Below are 22,076 nucleotides of genomic sequence, written 5' to 3'. Positions count from 1 at the left end.
ATCCTTGACTAAGTAAGCACACAGCTAATACGGTGCACCTAAATGCTAAAGCTGCTGACACACTGTTTTCTATCTTGCCTTGTATGCTGGTGTATTAAAAAAGTGTTATGCAGGTCTAAATATGAGGTAATAAAGGTGATTTTGTGGAACATTAAGTCCTGTCATATTTTTGAAGAATGTGTGTCATTTGTGAAGCAGTTCCAGTGTTGAATAGTGTGTGTATTGGGATCAAGGATGTGGAATTTACAGTGTTGAACTACTTCAGGTCAGTGTACATAACTTTTGCAGTGATGTCACCTTCTAATTTTTTTTATATTAATTTATTAATAAGCTGAACAAATCAGAAATTAGGTCATGCCATCTGGTTCACTTTTAGTTTAAATCATCTGGACTGCCAAGGTGACCATATCTTCATCAGTGCAGACAATGATTGCAGTGTTGCATGATATTGGATAATGTTACTATTGGGTCATTGTGGCGATAGTTGAATTGCAGCATTGTAAACACCGTGACAGTGACTGGAAATCAGATTATGCATGGTAGTATGTTAGGGTCTGAGTTCTATTAAATGAAGTTAGCAAATCTTCATAGGTCATTGAAATGCAATGCATATACAGAACAGTGTGATGGCATAACAGCCACAAATAGGTGCCACTATACTGCAAGCTCTTGGTAGGGCAACATGAGGATTGTATAGTATAAAACTCTAAAATATAAAACTCTAAAATAATCTTATAGGTTTTCCCCTAAAGCCGTTTCAGTTCCAGGCCCCTATACTACGAAGCATGTTATAATCATGTCATAATCATGTTATGTTTGAATGACCCAGATTAACCAAACCTAAAATTTAGGATCACATTTAAATGGTACTGCAAAGCTGGCTATCAACTCTGTAAGTCAACTCAGGGTTATTGATGCTGAATATATATGGGTTCATGCACACCAGGAGGAACTGAAGCAAGAGGACCAATCACAACGAAGAGGCGCAAGTAAAGCTGGCGACAGAAAAAAAACGTGAACACACAAATTAATCCAATCATCAATATTGCAGCCATGATTTTAAAGCATGAATTTATCTAACATTTTGAATTTCTTAATGTTACCATTTCAAGCGCCGCAGATATCACCTGTTGAGCACCAGAAAAATATCTGTGTGCAGCAATCAGACTCTTTAAAATCTTCTTTGCACTAAGTGAATTACAAAGATTAAAGCATATCTGTCCCGATGGCAGAGATATTATAAATGTCTCAGATCTTTTCCCGCAATCCAATCTACATGTTACATAATGGTCCTGTGGTTGGTTTGTGATTTGAAACACTACTTCAAAAATTATATAAGTAATGTGAGCATTGACATAAATGTCCAAGGTGGCCTATCACTCATCCAATAGGGTTTTTTATACAGTTTTTTTTCATACAGTAAGATCAACAAAGGTAATAAGTCGGTCTGGTGAACAGTTTCCATGGTGAAACTCTTCAGGTCTTTACATAGACTGAAAAATTTAAAACAAACTAAAAAAAAAAATACAACCCAAAGACCCGAATACTCACCATGTCATTAGTTTAAGCCAGTATTCTTTAATACAGCACATTTGCATTAAAATGTATCATTTGTACTGGTCACAGAACATTTTCTCCAGTGCTGTATCCAGGAAATTCCTTAGGAAAAGATATCCTTGAGAAAATGTTTAGGAATAAGAAACTGAAGGAAATTTTGGAAAGATCAGAACTGGGGTAAGCTATTTTCCATGAGTGACAACCCTGCAAGAGATTGCAATTTCATAACGTTAAATGCATATTTGAAGGTGCTGAGCTCTGCAGGATCCAGCATGTGTATGCATGCATATAAGACCCAACTTTAGTAGGACAGTAGAAGGGAAGGAAAATGATGGCTGGTGGCCAACCATAAAAAGAAAACACACACTGAAATAGAGGCAGAAAAAACAAACATATTGTACAGTTAATTGGCAGACTGGATTGTTTTGATTGTCATTACTTGATGTTGGATACCTGCAGGCAGCGACAAGTAGATACACGCACTGTGTGCTGAATGTGCAGATATGCTGACTGATGTCTCAAAGGGATGCATTTGTCTACACAACTGTTACTGATGGATCGCACACCATGCCTGTCTGGTATTTAGTAATGTTTTACCATTTTTCTTGTTTTGTAGACAAGTTTTAACACTAACACCCATTTTGTGCTGAGTGGCTTCACAATTTTTGATTTTTTTTTCTAGGTTTTGTCTCTCTATTCATCACAGTGTTCGAGCCCACTCCTGGCAACATACCGCTGTCGTGGTATCAGTCACCATTTTCCAACAGAAAAAGTATGTTCCAGATATCACAAACAATCATAAAGAGATTTCATCTGAAAAATAACTTTGCACCAGTTTTCATGCACAATTTCGGTCTGCTTTTGATGGACAAAAGTGGCTTCACTGCTGACCCCCCCAACTGTCTGCAACGCTCCAGACTTCCTCCTGCTGCTCATATTGAGCAAGTTCTGCACTGGAGGCAACATGAAGGAAGCAACATGAAGTAAACTACTCACGAGAATCCCTCCTGGTGCTTGCTGGACACTAGTCAAGTGATTTCAGGGCTGGTGCTAGAGCCAGTACCCAATAGGTTCTGGTATGGATTTTTAATAGATGTGGCTTCAGACCTGTTGCACTTAATAAACATGTGCTGAACAAGATGCTTCATTTTGTACTACCTGTTTTGGTACATAAATGCCTAACTAAGATTGCAATGTAAATATGACATGAGTTCTGTGTGTAGACAGGTCACCTCAAAAAGACTTGACTTATGCAAACAGTTTGGTAAAGTAACCCAGGATCTTTCAGGTGTATAAGTTGGGGTTCAGTAAAACCACGGTTGTTGTTAAAAGCAAACACTACCATAGGCAGTCTGTGTGCATCTCACCTACTGTGAACTTGAGGTGGCCCCTTGAAGAAGAATCTAGGCCAAAATGAGGCCCTGTTTGTGTTGCAGGTGTTCAGGTGTAACAGAACATTTCTATAAAGGATATCATTTGCGTTAAAGGCAGTCTTTAGAGACCCACTGTTGGTAACAATGAAACAAATGCTTGATCCTTTGATTAAGTCATTTTAAACCATGTTGGCTCTTTTTCTTCTTTTATTGTGTGTGTGCACGAGTCTGAGATCTGCAGATACTGCTCCCTGCAACTGCAGGGCAACATTATCTGAAGAATTCATCTGTCTGCGTGCATATGTGGGCACCTCAACAATGCTGTCTCAGTGCAAAAGGTCAGAATGTTCTGACCCAAGCTGGGGGTCTGACCTATGGCATCAAAATCACAATGATCACTCATTCATGCTCGTCCAATCAACAAAAAGTCGGTTCATGAATTTTGGCGTTGGAAAACATTCCACTTCTCATTAAATCTGGAATGTTCTGATGAATTAAAAGTATCCTGCAAGAAAAGAGGAAAATACTCTATGTATGGGATATCAAGATGAGAATAAAGAAGAACAGCATTGCCCCTCTGTGGTGATGAGAGACACTGCACTCTGGGATTACCTTCATTAGGTCAAACAGTAAAGCGCCTTACCTGTATAGGTCTGCCATTCTCTGAGCCAATCATGTTCCTCCACTCCATTAGTGACCGTTGCAAGGTGTCCAGTCCTGTCTCCCACTGCCGAACATAGCCCCCCATATCCACTGTGACCACACTTCCAGAACCAAGAGCAGCTACCAGCACATCACAATCTGAGACCTTCGACGACCAGTTGGTGTAGGGCGACACAGACATCGACCTGCCAATCAGAAATATGTTGAGAATTCAAAAATCTTGCCTCAAATTTTCAGTACGATTAGGATGTGTCAAATAGAATGCCTGTTCTAAAAATATATTGAGTAACATTTTATTGCATTTATTTACAGTGGGAAGAACAAGTATTTGATACACTCCCGATTTTGCAGGCATTCCCACTTGCAAAGCAAGTCTTTAATTTTTATCATAGGTACTCTTCAACTGTGAGTGACGGAATCTAAAACAAAAATCCAGAAAATCACATTGTGTGATTTTGAAGTAATTAATTTGCATTTATAGCATGACATAAGTATTTGATACATCAGAAAAACAAAACTTAATATTTGGTACAGAAACCTTTGTTTGCAATTCCAGATATCAGACGTTTCCTGTAGTTCTTGAGGAGGTTTGCAGACAACTGCAGCAGGGATTTTGGAGCACTCCTCCATACAGATCTTCTCCAGATCCTTCAGGTTTCAGAGCTGTCGCTGGACAATACGGACTTTCAGCTCCCTCCAAGAATTTTTGATTGGGTTCAAGTCTGGAGACTGGCTAGGCCACTCCAGGACCTTGAGATGCTTCTAACAGAACCACTCCTTAGTTCCCCTGCCTGTGTACTTCGGGTCGTCGTCATGCTGGAAGACCCAGACACGACTCATCTTCAATGCCCTTACTGAGGGAAGGAGGTTTTTGGCTAAGATCTCTCGGAACATGACCCCATCCATCCTCCTCAATACGGTGCAGTTGTCCTGTCTCATTTGCAGAAAGCATCCTCAAAGAATGATGTTTCCATACCAATACTTCACGGTATGGATGGTGTTCATGGGGTTGTACTCATCCTTCTTCTTCCTCCAAACATGTGGAGTTTAGACCAAAAAGCTCTATCTATCTTTGTCTCATCAGACCACATGACCTTCTCCCATTCCTCTTCTGGATCATCCAGATGGTCATTGGCAAACTTCAGACGGACCTGGACATGCGCTGGCTTGACCAGGGGGTTTTGCATGCGCTGCAGGATTTTAATCCATGTCAGCATAGTGTGTTACTAATGGTCTTCTTTGAGACTGTGGTCCCAGCTCTCTTCAGGTCATTGACTAGGTCGTGCCATGTAGCTCTGGGCTGATCCCTCATCATCATTGATGCCCCGTGAGGTGAGATCTTGCATGGAGCCCCAGATGGAGGGAGATTCACCGTCGTCTTGAACTTCTTCCATTTTCTTATAATTGCTCCAACAGTTGTTACCTTCTCACCAGGCTGCTTGACTATTTTCCTGTAGTCCATCCCAGTGTTGCGCAGGTCTACTATTTTATCCCTGATGTCCTCACACAGTTCTCTGATCTTGGGCATAGTAGAGAGGTTGGAGTTTCTTTGATTGAGTGTGTGGAAAGGTGTCTTTTATACAGATAATGAGTTCAAACAGGTGCAGTTAATACAGGTGATGAGTGGAGAACAGGAGAGCTTCTTAAAGAAGAACTAACAGGCCTGTGAGAGCCGGGATTCTTACTGGTTGTTAGGTGATCAAATACTTATGTCATGCAATAAAATGCTAATTAATTACTTAAAATCACACAATGTGATTTTCTGGACTTTTGTTGTAGATTCCGTCAATCACTGTTGAAGAGAACCTATGATACAAAATTAAAGACTTCTACATGCTTTGCAAGTGGGAAAACTGGGAAAAACAGCAGTGTATCAAATATTTGTTCTTCCCACTATATACAGGGGTTGAACAATGAAAGTGAAACACCTGGTTTTAGACCACAATAATTTATTAGTATGGTGTAGGGCCTCCTTTTGCGGCCAATACAGCGTCAATTCGTCTTGGGAATGACATATACAAGTCCTGCACAGTGATCAGAGGGATTTTAAGCCATTCTTCTTGCAGGATAGTGGCTAGGTCACCACGTGATACTGGTGGAGGAAAACGTTTCCTGACTCGCTCCTCCAAAACATCCCAAAGTGGCTCAATAATATTTAGATCTGGTGACTGTGCAGGCCATGGGAGATGTTCAACTTCACTTTCATGTTCATCAAACCAATCTTTCACCAGTCTTGCTGTGTGTATTGGTGCATTATCATCCTGATACACGGCACCGCCTTCAGGATACAATGTTTGAACCATTGGATGCACATGGTCCTCAAGAATGGTTCAGTAGTCCTTGGCAGTGACCCGCCCATCTAGCACAAGTATTGGGCCAAGGAATGCCATGATATGGCAGCCCAAACCATCACTGATCCACCCCCATGCTTCACTCTGGGCATGCAACAGTCTGGGTGGTACGCTTCTTTGGGGTTTCTTCACACCGTAACTCTCCCGGATGTAGGGAAAACAGTAAAGGTGGACTCATCAGAGAACAATACATGTTTCACATTGTTCACAGCCCAAGATTTGCGCTCTTTGCACCATTGAAACCGACGTTTGGCATTGGCATGAGTGACCAAAGGTTTGGCTATAGCAGCCCGGCCGTGTATATTGACCCTGTGGAGCTCCCGACGGACAGTTCTGGTGGAAACAGGAGAGTTGAGGTGCACAGTTAATCCTGTTGGATGTGGTTCGTCCTTCTTGGTGGTATGCTGACATTACCCTGGATACCGTGGCTGTTGATACATCACAAAGACTTGCTGTCTTGGTCACAGATGCGCCAGCAAGATGTGCACCAACAATTTGTCCTCTTTTGAACTCTGGTATGTCACCCATAATGTTGTGTGCATTTCAATATTTTGAGCAAAACTGTGCTCTTACCCTGCTAATTGAACCTTCACACTCTGCTCTTACTGGTGCAATGTGCAATCAATGAAGACTGGCTACCAGGCTGGTCCAATTTAGCCATGAAACCTCCCACACTAAAATGACAGGTGTTTCAGTTTCATTGTCCAGCCCCTGTATGCTAGATTGTGGTTAAAGGTAATTTGTATCTATAGTCCCTGGCAGGTTGATGTTGACATAACCTTACATAATCGGTGTTGCTCAACCTTCCAACCACCCACATGGGCTCTAATATAAACATGCTTTAAATTGCTAAAACACATAAAACAATCAGAACTCCATTTAGAAAATACATGCTTCCGGCATATTAAACATGGTCACAGACGTCATTTGTATTAAAAATATCTAGCCTATGTTTTATTTCTTGGAGATTGGATCAGTCAGGTCAGAGTTTTTAAATAACTCACATTTAAAAAAGGGATTCAATAAAGAATAACATAACATTTCTTTATTAGACAACCTTCTTAAGCCGTATGTAATATTCTGAGTTTACAGAATTGTAGGTTTTCATTAGCTGTGCTCCATAATTATCAAACTGAACAGAAATACAAGCAGTATTATATATAGAACATATATATATATATATATATATAGAGAGAGAGAGAGAGATAGATAGCTAGCTCAGGATGTCATCCTCCTCCATGTAATCATGTTTTTTCCCCACAAGGTGGTAGCAGTTACAGAACAAGGAAGAACCCCATTTACCTTGGAACTGGAATGTATTTAAGCTTTTTGGAGGTCAGATCCGTCACCTCTAGGTACGCTGCTGTCATTGGAGGAGTCACATCTGAAAGATGAAGAAAGTAAGTGTACACAAACTGGCGTTCTCAGTGTGAATTCATCCACTAACTCCTATATGACCTGAACTGTGACCTTTGGGGTAGATGTCCCTCAGGGGAACCTTGGTGGGTGGAATAGCTCGGACCACCTGATTGGCTGACAGCAGACTGACACAATTCCCCCGCTTTGCTGTGCCGCTCTGAAGAGCACCTATGAAGAATGTGTGAGACCCGCTTTCACTGCTTTTTATGGCCGACAGGTCAACTGGTCTCTTAAAGGTGTACACCTCGTTAGGGGACTGGTCAGAAAGAATACATGGATTAAAACATATCAGCACTTATGAATCAATTATGAGGCTGTGTTGCTTAGCTCGGAGCACATTATTTACATCTTCAGTTATGTTTCTTGATTGTTCTCAGTTAATCAGTTGTGGATTTTTTGCTGTTTTTGTTTGTGTTGTATGAAGCTAATCAAGAGCTGCATACAGCGGTATACAGAGGAGTTCAAGGTCCACTTAATGACTGCAGGGTGATGTGACACTATGGCTGCAAAACAAGCCCAAATCATTACCCTCCACCACCATGCTTGACGGTTAGCATCCTGATCTAGGCAAATGTAACCAAACCCTGCATTTGCTTTAAAAAAGCATCTATTTACCAATTATGCACTATTTGGGTTTGGTCTATCGCCTGCTGCCAATAACTTCATGTTCTCCTTCAATAGATGATTCTCTTGACCCTGTGTTTCTGTGTTTAACTCTGTCATCCTTTAGATTTTACTACTGGCTCAGAGCTCATATGAACTAAACTGAATTCATAAAAAGGCCATATGAAACATAGGTTAGTCTCTATTTTTGTCACACATCCTTTAACTGACTCACCATTAGGTCTGGGAAGCCCACAATGATCTGGGCAAAGCAGCTGGTGTCAGCCAGCAAGCGGTTTGGGGAGACGATCCTCTGGTCCAAAGCAGCACTGAGGTTCTCATTGGGCAGCTGCTCATTTGACAGCATCTGAGGTACTAAGACCTCGGCTGGGATGTGAAAATGAAAAACAAAGTGAGTAATAATAATGTATTATTAACCTGTGTGTCCATCATGATATTCAGAGAGTAAAAGGCTTTCAAGTTTTGAAATGCTACACTTTTTTTATGAACTTGTTTGAAACATCTAAGTGAAATTAACATGGCTGTAATAAACCTGAACAGTAATTACTATCACAAACAACTGCATTATATCAATGGTTATTTTCTTGTTTAGGTCAGTGAAAATCAGGCATGTTTTCTGTCTAAAACCAGAGGCAGACTAATGTGAGTGACATGTTCCTGTTATTAGAACTAATTATCAACAATGTTTTATATTTCTTCTTCTCTTGTTGTAACTTTAACAGCAGAATGTAAACGGTCTTGATCAAAACAGGAACTTCTCCCTATGATATGTCAGTGTTATAAAACAGCATATTTACACAGATTAAAGCAACTGGAACAAAGGAAGGAACAAAGGAAGTGCCAACAAGTCTGCTCTCTTTTACAGGTTACACATTCTGCTCTTTTAAATAAAGTTGTATAGGATTTTTATCAAAGACACACTGGCACAGACTGATGACAGGCCTTTTCAAATAAGTTAAAGCAGTATATTAAACATTACCAGGTAACACTAACAACAACACTCCGTGGCGTGGATGTTGTTACTGAAGGGAAGAAGCCCTGTTAGCTATTTTCGGTATCAGCAAAGTGTTTAAACATGAACCAAGAGCAAGAACAGAGATGTATGAGAGTAATTAAAGGAAAATAATATTTTCTGTGACATTTCTAGACATATCTGCAAGGTGCAAGAAAACCTTTTATCTCTGTCATTAGGTATGTAATGGAACACAAAAATCACAGTTCTGTTACGGAACCAGTTTTAAAGTCACGGTTCGGTACAATCTCGACATGCTCCAATCAAGTCAAATAACAATGTATGATTTTTTTTTTTTTGGTTAGCAGTAAAAAAATAATATTTATTTTATTTCTGAAAGTAGTTTTTTAATTTTATGATGTTCAAAAACATGTAAAAAAGTGGAAAGCATAGAACTGACTGGAGATTTGGTTGGATTTTATTTCAATGAATAAAGTACAGGCACAAAGTATAATAAAACCATATAATAAAACCACGTGAAAACGGTCAACGTTGATTGAAAGTTTTGAATAAGAATGATCCCGCACTTATAATAAAATATGTTTAAATCAATTTGGAGTTGTTTTGACATCTCGACACTCTAGTGTCCCAGCTGTACCTGAATGCAGCATGCACAACTGTTGGGAAAACCCCCCAGTGAACACATTCCTCCAAATTGAATTTTATTTCAATTTAATTCAGTTTTATTTATATACAGTGCCTTGCAAAGGTACTCGGCCCCCTTGAACTTTTCAACCTCTTGCCACATTTCAGGCTTCAAACATAAAGATATAAAATTCTAATTTTTTGTGAAAGAATCAACAACAAGTGGGACACAATTGTGAAGTGGAATGAAATTTATTGGATGTGTCAAACTTTATTAACAAATACAAAAACTGAAAAGTAGGGCGTACAATATTATTCGGCCCCTTTACTTTCAGTGCAGCAAACTCACTCCAGAAGTTCAGTGAGGATCTCTGAATGATCCAATGTTGTCCCAAATGACTGATGATGATAAATAGAATCCACCTGTGTGTCATCAAGTCTCCGTATAAATGCACCTGTTCTGTGATAGTCTCAGGGTTCTGTTCCAAGCGCAGAGAGCATCATGAAGACCAAGGAACACACCAGGCAGGTCCAAGATACTGTTGTGGAGAAGTTTAAAGCCGGATTTGGATACAAAAAGATTTCCCAAGCTTTAAACATCCCAAGGAGCACTGTGCAAGCAATCATATTGAAATGGAAGGAGTATCAGACCACTGCAAATCTACCAAGACCCGGCCGTCCCTCTAAACTTTCATCTCAAACAAGGAGAAGACCGATCAGAGATGCAGTCAAGAGGTCCATGATCACTCTGGATGAACTGCAGAGATCTACAGCTGAGGTGGGAGAGTCTGTCCATAGGACAACAATCAGTCGTACACTGCACAAATCTGGCCTTTATGGAAGAGTGGCAAGAAGAAAGCCATTTCTCAAAGATATCCATAAAAAGTCTCGTTTAAAGTTTGCCACAAGCCACCTGGGAGACACACCAAACATGTGGAAGAAGGTGCTCTGGTCAGATGAAACCAATATCCAACTGTTTGGCCACAATGCAAAATGATATGTTTGGTGTAAAAGCAACACAGCTCATCACCCTGAACACACCATCCCCACTGTCAAACATGGTGGTGGCAGCATCATGGTTTGGGCCTGCTTTTCATCAGGAGGGACAGGGAAGATGGTCAAAATTAATGGGAAGATGGATGGGGCCAAATACAGGACCATTCTGGAAGAAAACCTGTTGGAGTCTGCAAGAGACCTGAGACTGGGACGGAGATTTATCTTCCAACAAGACAATGATCCAAAACATAAAGCCAAATCTATAATGGAATGGTTCACAAATAAACGTATCCAGGTGTTGGAATGGCCAAGTCAAAGTCCAGCCCTGAATCCAATCGAGAATCTGTGGAAAGAGCTGAAGACTGCTGTTCACGAACGCTCTCCATCCAACCTTACTGAGCTCCAGCTGTTTTGCAAGGAAGAATGGGCAAGAATTTCAGTCTCCTGATGTGCAAAACTGATAGAAACATACCCCAAGAGACTTGCAGCTGTAATTGAAGCAAAGGGTGGCGCTACAAAGTATTAATGCAAGGTGGCCGAATAATATTGCACGCCCCACTTTTCAGTTTTTTATTTCAAGTTTGACACATCCAATAAATTTCATTCCACTTCATGATTGTGTCCCATTTGTTGTTGATTCTTCACAAAAAATTAGAATTTTACATTTTTATGTTTGAAGCCTGAAATGTGGCAAGAGGTTGACCAGTTCAAGGGGGCCGAATACTTTCGCAAGGCACTGTAGCGCCAGTTCGCAACACATGTCGTCTCAAGGCACTTTACAAAATCAATTCAGTCGAATCATCCAGATTTCAAGTTGGGTCGATACATTCCAATTAATCCTAACTATCCAACAGTGCAGTCAGTCTATGTTTACTATTCAAATTGGTTAAAAAGTTTTACTATCTAAGGAAACCCAGCAGATTGCATCGAGTCAGCGACTTGTACCAGTCACTCCTCCTGGATGAGCATGTAAAGAGAGTGGATGTTTATTGATTAAAGCAGCACTGTATTTGTTCGGTACATGTGTGTACTGACCCAGGCCTGTACTGGATATTTTCTGTAGCCTGTCTGTCCTGCAACATGCTGGGCACGTTCTGGAAATCTCAAGAGTTAAGGAGCTACAGAGGTTGGACAATGAAACTGAAACACCTGTCATTTTAGTGTGGGAGGTTTCATGGCTAAATTGGACCAGCCTGGTAGCCAGTCTTCATTGATTGCACATTGCACCAGTAAGAGCAGAGTGTGAAGGTTCAATTAGCAGGGTAAGAGCACAGTTTTGCTCAAAATATTGAAATGCACACAACATTATGGGTGACATACCAGAGTTCAAAAGAGGACAAATTGTTGGTGCACGTCTTGCTGGCGCATCTGTAACCAAGACAGCAAGTCTTTGTGATGTATCAAGAGCCACGGTATCCAGGGTAATGTCAGCATACCACCAAGAAGGACGAACCACATCCAACAGGATTAACTGTGGACGCAAGAGGAAGCTGTCTGAAAGGGATGTTCGGGTGCTAACCCGGATTGTATCCAAAAAACAGAAATAATAGTCACCAGATCTAAATATTATTGAGCCACTTTGGGGTGTTTTGGAGGAGCGAGTCAGGAAACGTTTTCCTCCACCAGTATCACGTAGTGACCTGGCCACTATCCTGCAAGAAGAATGGCTTAAAATCCCTCTGACCACTGTGCAGGACTTGTATATGTCATTCCCAAGACGAACTGACGCTGTATTGGCCACAAAAGGAGGCCCTACACCATACTAATAAATTATTGTGGTCTAAAACCAGGTGTTTCAGTTTCATTGTCCAACCCCTGTACATTTTGTTTATGTGATGCCAGCTGCTCCTAAAAGATCTTACATAAGATTCAAAGGCCAATTTACATAATGAACTCCTTAAAACTGTGTTTTACAGCAGTGGCATGATGCTATCTTTGTTCCGAATAAAAATAATTAAACACTGCCCCTGACAGTCAATAATTTGAATGCTGTTCTTATTTCTTCTTATATTATAATTTTTGTAAAGTAATCAGAACAGGCTGACATCAACAAAAAAACAGAGATTGGAAATCGGCCACACTGTTTTGATAGAAACATCTTGAACTTTTTCCAAGCTCTATTGCATGGTGTGATGTTACATACCTGAACCAGCTCCATGACCAGCGCTAACTGGGTCCTCAGCAATACTATGAAGCTGGCACACTCCAGAATCTTCAGCTGCCATGTGCATGGGCTTGGTCAGCAGGAACTTCCTAAAATTGTTTACATGCATGAGTATGGAGTCTTTTACAATTTATTTCCAAAGAACATGAGAAAAGGCTAAGAATGATTCACTTACTTCTTGGTGTTGCTCTCCAGTAGAAGCCAGCGATCCTCTGCAACCAGGAAGACAGACTTCAAGTTGATCGGGAGTGAGATGGAATGAACCCGGCCCTCCAGCACGTCCAGCACCTCCAGCTGGTTTCTGCATGTACAGACAACAGAAAACCATTAAGTCTGAGATTTGTAGCAGTGATGTGGACAATTTAGTTTGGATCTTAGCATCTTACCCATCTTCCTTATAGAAGAGAAGCCAGTTGTTCTGGGAAAAGTCACGACACATTTTGTGGCCTCCCTGCAAACAGTCATGTGAAGAGTACAAAAGTCTTTATTATTGTGAGTGAACAGAGAAGATGCTTCCTGAGAGCCAAACATTCATATTTCTCTCTGCTGACACTAAAACCTCTGACCTGTTGTTCTTTGTTGCTCCACCAGTTCGAGGCTCTGGAGGGAGTCTGATCAGTGTCTGGAGTCAACATGAGCCTCCGCACGGCCCCTGTCACCAGGTCCAAATGGAGCACTGTGTTACTCTGCCACAGCAACAAAACGGACAGACGGAGAAATGAAAACAGCAGGAAACAGTTACACCTTTAACAAGATGTAACGGAAGACATCAATTTATAGGTGGATCATTTAACCTGGACTAGGAAGAGCAAAGGCTGAGCAGATGAACATCAGAGAAGCATATTATTTTGCAAACCCCGTTTTAGTTTTTGCAGTCTTCTGCGAGGACATATGAAAAGAGTAATTTACCCAAAACTGTTCACATCTTAATTCTTTGCACATATTTCAGTGTTCCACTTCATGTTTAGGTGGCTCAGATGAAAGAGTTTTTAGAAGTGCAGTTGAAGCTTGGTTAGTCCAAACTATTTTTTGCAATAATGACAGCATGTGATTTGGATGGAACGTGCAGTGCAGCGTCCAGGTTCTGAGCCCACAGATCTGCAGAGAACTGGCTCCATCGTGACTCGAGAGGTGGGTTGTGTTTTGCCGTACACAACTGGGACTCCAGTGGTAGGAGTGTGGGGGACAATTTTGGTTTGTCAGACCAGGTTTTTTTTTGTTTTTGCTACAAACCAGCAGCTTTGCATATCAATAAGAACAAAAAATAAAAAATGTCTTTATGAATGTCTTTACTAGTGTACAGATTTCAGTGTGGTGAAAAACTATTTGACCCTTCCAGATTTCTGATGTTTTTGCTTTTTTCTCACGGTTAAATATTTCCGATAACATTTTAACATCAGACATCAGAAAATAAACTGAAATAAAAATTGCAGTTCTCAAATTATTTCAATTGTTGAGGGAAAAAAATATTCAAATAGACCAAATGTCTTTGTGAAAACAGTTGTATTCAATATATTGGTCTGACCCATAGAATCAACAAGTCACATTGATGGAACTTGTCTGACAACATTGAGGGGAACCATAGTGAGAGCCATGGAACAGTGGAGAACCTTCCCAGGACTGGCCGACCTACCAAAATTACTCCAAGAGTGTAACAATGGTCGGTTCAGAAGGTCACAAAACAACCCAGAACAACATCTAAAGCTCTGCAAGCCTCACTTGTCTCAGTTCAGGTCAAAGTTCATGATTCAACAACAAGAAATAGACCAAGCAAAAATGGCCTCCATGGGAGAGTTCCAAGGTAAAAACCACGGCTGTCCAAACAGAACACAAAGGCCCGTTTCATATTTGCCAAAAACATCTTGATGATCCTCAGGACTTAAGAAAATATGTTGTGGACCTACAAGTTATAAGTGGAACTTCTAGGAGGGTTTACGTCTCAATACATCGGGTGTATAACTCGGGTAGCATTTCAGAAAAAGAAAATTATACAGTCAAACATGGTGGTGGCAGTGTGATGGTCTGGAGCTGCTTTGCTGCATTGGCCCTAGATGACTTGCTATAACTGAAGGTTTTGGAGCGGCCTAGTCTTGGCTTAAATTCCACTGAGATGCTGTGGGCACGTTGAACCTGCCATTAATGCTCAAAATACCTCCAACGTGGCTGAATTCAAAAAAGGTCCACAATTCCTCCACAGAGATGTAAAAGACTCATTGGCACTTATTGCAAACTTGAAAGCAGTTGTTGCCCCCCACGCTGGCACAACCGGTTAGTAAGTTCAGGAGGCAATTACTTTCACATAGGGCCAGGTTAGTTAAGAGAGCTTTTCATCATTTGTAAACAGCATTTTATATTTCCTCAGGTTATCTTTGTCTTATCTCAGATGATTGTTTAATGATCTACAACATTTGACAAAAATAAAAACTAAGTGCACAAATAGTTTTTTACAGCAATATCTACTAATCATTCCATGTAAAAATGTCCAATTATTTACCCAGTCTGCTACAGCCAGCAGGGAGCAGTCTTCTTCAAGAAGAAGAATCGCTGCTGTCCTGGAGAGTCCAAGCAGTTCCAAGGCAGGCACACATTGTCAGTATGGGGTCTGCGCTTGTGTGCAAGACATTTCCGCTTCTGTTTGTGTGTCTTGGATGAACTGTGCTAAAGGCTTTGTGACGCAAAAGGATTCATCTTCAATTGAGCTTTATGAGTCGGAACCACAGGGGAGCTGTCCCCGGCCCCTGCTACCCTGCTTCACACTAATGGCTTCCTTATGGCCTCCCATTCCTCACACACACACACACACACACACACACACACATCCCATTTCCCGATTCTAAACAAATACTGCCATTAGAGGGACCCTCTTCAAGGCAGAACTCAGATGAATTTGTCCTCACTTAGACTTAGGTTGGACAAATGATGTCAATGCAGGGTAACTTTAAATGGATCCTTAAAAACGTCATAAAATGTTTACATAGATTACTGCCTTAATCCCGTCTACCATCTGCTATCTGTACGTTATGTCCATGCCTGCAGGTTTCTCTGAAAGGATGGCGACCTGTGAATGAACCTCTTGTCGTCTGGGCCTCTTCATTTTTAGACAGACGAAACCCGATCCATTACAACTGTATTTTTAGAAGTCCTCCTCCAGCTTAATATGCACCAGCTGTGCAAGCGGTTCTGGTTGCGGACAAAGCTAACAAGCATTGTTCTTGTCTTACACAGTGTCGTCAAAGGTTCGGGTCCTGCGGGGTAAAAGACATTCAACAGCAAACAACCGCCAACCATCGACCGTTTTAAGAAACAGATTTGTATGCAGCTATGTTAATCTCTGAAGTTTCTGTGGTTGCCTTGTGAAAACAAGGAAAGTCAAAGTACTATAGATGGACATCATCCTGAAGAGACTCTGTGATTATAACTGTACAAATATGTTATAAAAATTAATAGAGAAATAACTTTCTCATATAATGCTTCTCTGTAGATCAGGGTATCAAGGTAAGCATGATCTCCTAGAATTTCAAATTTTGCCTGGAAAACATGAACACAGATTAGAAGATTTGTACTTTTCCAAACCTATATTTCCAGAGGACTCCGTCTTTTTAAGGCCTATTTTAGGCCAATTCAAATTTAATTCCAGAAGGAAGGAAAGACAACACCATCATGCCTCATATATTTAAACTGACTGCGTGAAGCCATCACTCACTGACAGCATTTATAGTTTAACGAAACAAAAACAACAACAAACAAGCCACAAACAGCTCAGGGATAAAATAATTGTAGTGCAGAAGTGGATCAAAAACTAAAAGAATTTCTTTTTATTTCTGAAAACGTTTGCATTTTTAACTTTGTCAAAATTTTGAAACATTTGGACAGTTTTTTTTCCACAGACTGACATTTTGAATAAACTGCATCACTATTAAATGGACAGAACTGACCAAGACCCAGGAAAGTCAGGTTTTCTGTTGTAGCTGTGTGGACAAGCAGCCAGCATACCGCTGTTTCCTTACAACTCTGTGCTTCCTCCGGCTTCGATTTAGAAGCTTCCTGAAAATAGCTAACTATGAGACTTCTTCACTGAGTAAAAATATCTACAGTCATCAGTCTTGTGGTTAGGTGTGGCGTGTTTACTACTGGAATAGTTAAAAATTGGCTGATTCTGGCCACCAGCCCATTCCTCGGAGCTACTCTATATGCTAACTGGGGAAACCAAATATTAGCTTTGTTGACAATTTATTAGACTAAGAAAATATATAAAAATATTGCAACTTTTTTGGTAAAAGTAAAAAGTGTTCAAAAAATTCTAATTTCCTCACCTTTAGTTAGGATGCATCTAGGGCTGCAACTAAAGATTATTTTGCTAATCGATTAATCTGTCGACTATTATTTAGATTAATCGGTTAATAATCGGATAGCAACAGGTGCTTGATAGGAGATTTTTACAGAATTTGAACCAGGTGAAGCTAAAGCTATGCCACTTGAGGAGCAGATAGAGCATATTCACAGACAAAAAAGGTTTTTCATCCTAAATGCAAAATGTAGATATTTATGTACAGTTGTACTATGACACAGAGCTCCCTTCACTCTTCACCATTGTTGTAAGAGCTGCCTTATTTAAACCCTTTGTTAGGAAATTATATAAAAATATAAATGAGAAAAACCCAATGATATATCTTTTTTTAATTTAGCATTCATCCATCTGGAACTGAATTGATGATGATCTGTGGTTAAAACATCAGTGACCACTCTCCGTTTTTGTTGTTGGATGACGGCACTCAGAACTAGCCGACCATAGCAGGAAGAAAACATCAAACTGCTGACTGGACAAGGTCAAGTTTGACTTTCCACAATGTTAACAAGCCAGCTGTTGAGAAATCCCAGCGTGGCTTGATCTTCTCTCAAAATGGACACAGACAAACTAAAGAATACACATTATGTTTTTCTGGTCATAAATATGCTTAAAATCACATTCTTGTTTACCAAAATAAAAACTCCTCAGAGTGTATTTAACATTTACCACATCCTCTTTGCTACTCCGCTGTGACAGAACCATGTGTTTCTAGAACCAATGCTATCTCATGGTTGTTATTGCTCAATCATACAAGCGTGTGTGTATTTGAATGCTAGTGTGTACCTGTTCCTCGTGCAGCACCACCTGTCCATCAAGGGGACTCCCAAGTGGAGCGACGGTGACAAAGGGCTGCCAGACGCCGCTGATGGTCCTGGGGAAGACGTCATAGAGCTCCATGCACTGAATGTTCTCCCCGCGCTCCTTCATGGAGTACAAGGACACCGGGTTGCACATGGCCACGTACAGCGTGTCTGCAAAAACGCCAGCAGCAGGGATGTCACACTGGATCTCTATGCATGCAGCTTATAAATCCTCCAGTCACATAATCACTTTTATTGTTTGCATAGCAACTTTCAAAACAATGAAAAGTTCAAGATGCTTAGAGAAATAATCTTCCCAGATTATTTCTTTTGGGACATGGTGGATTTAAATGTGTGCAAGATTTTAGAAAGTATAAAAATGAGAACATCATAAACTTGTACCACCCTTTAATCTGACATAGCCTGCATTACTCATACTCGTCATCTTCCGTTTATCTGGGACCGGGTCGCGGGGGCAGCAGACTCAGCAGAGACACCCAGACGCAGTGTTGCCAGGTGTACGATAATTATCGTATTTGTACGATAATTTTGCTCTCTGTACGATGTACGATCAATATTCCTAAAAAAAGGCCAAATGTATGATAATTTGACCATTCCGTGAATGTGTGGTTGTAATCATCAGCCTATTGCCAAAGTCTGTCGGAGACTGTACTGCGTCCGGATTCGGAAACAGATGCTGGAAATTCCAGCCAATCGTGCTTTTCTAAATGTGACCTAGGAGTGACGTGATGCGTTGGCCTCAGAGCAACGGCCATGATTGGCTGAATAGTCCACTGCGACCCCCATGATTGAGGAAAAGAAGAAGAAGCAGAGCCCGGCACTGTGGGGTTGCAGCTGTTGATCAATCCATTCCGTACTGACGCCACAAAGCTGCGGGTGCCTGTTAGACGCTATTCAACACAGCAACAGACTTGTTATTTTGGTTATGACAAGTGTACGATAATTTCCCTCAAAATACAATAATTTTATGTCTCTAGTACGATAATCCTACATTTCTCACCTGGCAACACTGCCCAGACATCCCTCTCCCCAGACACCTCCTCAAGCTCCTCCGGGGGGAGCCCAAGGCGTTCCCAGGCCAGTTGAGAAACATGGTCCCTCCAGCGTGTCCTGGGCCGTCCCCTGGGCCTCCTCCCGGTGGGACGTGCCTGGAACGCCTTTCGAGAAAGGCGTCCAGGAGGCATCCGGTATAGATGCCCGAGCCATCTCAGCTGGCTCCTCTCGATGTGGAGGAGCAGCGGCTCTACTCCGAGCTCCTCCCGGATGGCCGAGCTCCTCACCCTATCTCTAAGGGAGTCCCTGGCCACCCTACGGAGGAAGCTCATTTCAGCCGCTTGTACAGGTCCTTCTCAAAATATTAGCATATTGTGATAAAGTTCATTATTTTCCATAATGTCATGATGAAAATTTAACATTCATATATTTTAGATTCATTGCACACTAACTGAAATATTTCAGGTCTTTTATTGTCTTAATACGGATGATTTTGGCATACAGCTCATGAAACCCAAAATTCCAATCTCACAAAATTAGCATATTTCATCCGACCAATAAAAGAAAAGTGTTTTTAATACAAAAAACGTCAACCTTCAAATAATCATGTACAGTTATGCACTCAATACTTGGTCGGGAATCCTTTGGCAGAAATGACTGCTTCAATGCGGCGTGGCATGGAGGCAATCAGCCTGTGGCACTGCTGAGGTCTTATGGAGGCCCAGGATGCTTCGATAGCGGCCTTTAGCTCATCCAGAGTGTTGGGTCTTGAGTCTCTCAACGTTCTCTTCACAATATCCCACAGATTCTCTATGGGGTTCAGGTCAGGAGAGTTGGCAGGCCAATTGAGCACAGTGATACCATGGTCAGTAAACCATTTACCAGTGGTTTTGGCACTGTGAGCAGGTGCCAGGTCGTGCTGAAAAATGAAATCTTCATCTCCATAAAGCTTTTCAGCAGATGGAAGCATGAAGTGCTCCAAAATCTCCTGATAGCTAGCTGCATTGACCCTGCCCTTGATAAAACACAGTGGACCAACACCAGCAGCTGACACGGCACCCCAGACCATCACTGACAGTGGATACTTGACACTGGACTTCTGGCATTTTGGCATTTCCTTCTCCCCAGTCTTTCTCCAGACTCTGGCAACTTGATTTCCGAATGACATGCAGAATTTGCTTTCATCCGAAAAAAGTACTTTGGACCACTGAGCAACAGTCCAGTGCAGCTTCTCTGTAGCCCAGGTCAGGTGCTTCTGCCGCTGTTTCTGGTTCAAAAGTGGCTTGACCTGGGGAATGCGGCACCTGTAGCCCATTTCCTGCACACGCCTGTGCACGGTGGCTCTGGATGTTTCTACTCCAGACTCAGTCCACTGCTTCCGCAGGTCCCCCAAGGTTTGGAATCGGCCCTTCTCCACAATCTTCCTCAGGGTCCGGTCACCTCTTCTTGTTGTGCAGCGTTTTCTGCCACACTTTTTCCTTCCCACAGACTTCCCACTGAGGTGCCTTGATACAGCACTCTGGGAACAGCCTATTCGTTCAGAAATTTCTTTCTGTGTCTTACCCTCTTGCTTGAGGGTGTCAATAGTGGCCTTCTGGACAGCAGTCAGGTCGGCAGTCTTACCCATGATTGGGGTTTTGAGTGATGAACCAGGCTGGGAGTTTTAAAGGCCTCAGGAATCTTTTGCAGGTGTTTAGAGTTAACTCGTTGATTCAGATGATTAGGTTCATAGCTCGTTTAGAGACCCTTTTAATGATATGCTAATTTTGTGAGATAGGAATTTTGGGTTTTCATGATCTGTATGCCAACATCATCCGTATTAAGACAATAAAAGACCTGAAATATTTCAGTTAGTGTGCAATGAATCTAAAATATATGAATGTTAACTTTTCATCATGACATTATGGAAAATAATGAACTTTATCACAATATGCTAATATTTTGAGAAGGACCTGTATCCGGGATCTCGTTCTTTCGGTCATGACCCAAAGTTCATGGCCATAGGTGAAGGTAGGAACGTAGACCGACCGGTAAATCGAGAGCTTCGCTTTTCGGCTCAGTTCTCTCTTCATCAGAATGAACCGGCACAGTGCCCCCATTACTGCGGCAGCCGCACCGATCCGTCTGTCGATCTTCCGCTCCATTCTTCCCTCACTCGTGAACAAGACCCAGAGATACTTGAACTCCTCCACTTGAGCCTCCACTTGAGGAGGAGGCTACACTTGCTTGTAGCCTACATTATTTGACTGAAAACAAACAAATCCGTTAGAGGGAAAATGTATATTATAAAATAGCTATAATAACCTGGTTGCATAAGCGTGCACACCCTAAACTAACACGGTGTTTAACTACCCTTTAATTCACTGCTAGCATTCAGTCTTCTTTGGTACAAACCTTCCATCAAATATAGACAAACAGACTTATTAGTTGCAGATAAAGTTGCTGCAATTTCTTTAACGATTCTTCTGATATTTGCTAATTAGCATGGTTAGTCCAGAGGTAAAAAAAGAACAAAGTGATCTCACTGTACAAAGATATCAGTCAGAAGAAGGGTGCAAAAATCCACCAGAAAATACAGGACAAAAGGAATATGACTAAAATTGCCCACTTCTCCATGATTAATAAAGAGACGAAATGAAAGCCTCTCAAAGAGGCTGCCAAGAGGTCGACAGAAACACTGGAGGAGCTGCAGAAGTTTCTAACAACTACAGGTTGTGTTCTACAAATAACAACCCTCTTTGTTTTTCAACACACAGGGGTTGGACAATGAAATTGAAATGCGTGGTTTTAGACCACAATAATTTATTAGTATGGTGTAGGGCCTCCTTTTGCGGCCAATACAGCGTCAATTCGTCTTGGGAATGACATATACAAGTCCTGCACAGTGGTCAGAGGGATTTTAAGCCATTCTTCTTGCAGGATAGTGGTCAGGTCACTACGTGGTACTGGTGGAGGAAAACGTTTCCTGACTCGCTCCTCCAAAACACCCCAAAGTGGCTCAATAATATTTAGATCTGGTGACTGTGCAGGCCATGGGAGATGTTCAACTTCACTTTCATGTTCATCAAACCAATCTTTCACCAGTCTTGCTGTGTGTATTGGTGCATTGTCATCCTGATACACGGCACCGCCTTCAGGATACAATGTTTGAACCATTGGATGCACATGGT

General features: G+C 41.4%; 1 protein-coding gene across 2 annotated transcripts in view; it reads right to left on the bottom strand.

Moving 5' to 3' along the window:
- vwa8 (von Willebrand factor A domain containing 8) overlaps positions 1–22,076 on the bottom strand; it is a 135,555-nt gene that overhangs the window by 48,692 nt on the left and 64,787 nt on the right. The window contains exons 29-37 of one of the 2 annotated variants that reach the window (XM_047370333.1): positions 17,876–18,063; positions 13,311–13,430; positions 13,131–13,195; positions 12,920–13,045; positions 12,724–12,833; positions 8,202–8,353; positions 7,403–7,619; positions 7,247–7,328; positions 3,574–3,778 (exon numbers count right to left, since the gene is read on the bottom strand). In XM_047370333.1, the coding sequence (XP_047226289.1) occupies positions 3,574–3,778; positions 7,247–7,328; positions 7,403–7,619; positions 8,202–8,353; positions 12,724–12,833; positions 12,920–13,045; positions 13,131–13,195; positions 13,311–13,430; positions 17,876–18,063 (1,265 nt within the window). The remainder of the gene's footprint in view (positions 1–3,573; positions 3,779–7,246; positions 7,329–7,402; positions 7,620–8,201; positions 8,354–12,723; positions 12,834–12,919; positions 13,046–13,130; positions 13,196–13,310; positions 13,431–17,875; positions 18,064–22,076) is intronic. The other variant, XM_047370334.1, reaches the window with a different exon arrangement.

The sequence above is a fragment of the Girardinichthys multiradiatus genome, chromosome 7, assembly GCF_021462225.1.
Source record: "Girardinichthys multiradiatus isolate DD_20200921_A chromosome 7, DD_fGirMul_XY1, whole genome shotgun sequence".
Classification (NCBI taxonomy): Eukaryota; Metazoa; Chordata; class Actinopteri; order Cyprinodontiformes; family Goodeidae; genus Girardinichthys; species Girardinichthys multiradiatus.
The sequence above is the reverse complement of the archived record's forward strand: the minus strand, read 5'-3'. Positions and strand labels throughout refer to the sequence as shown.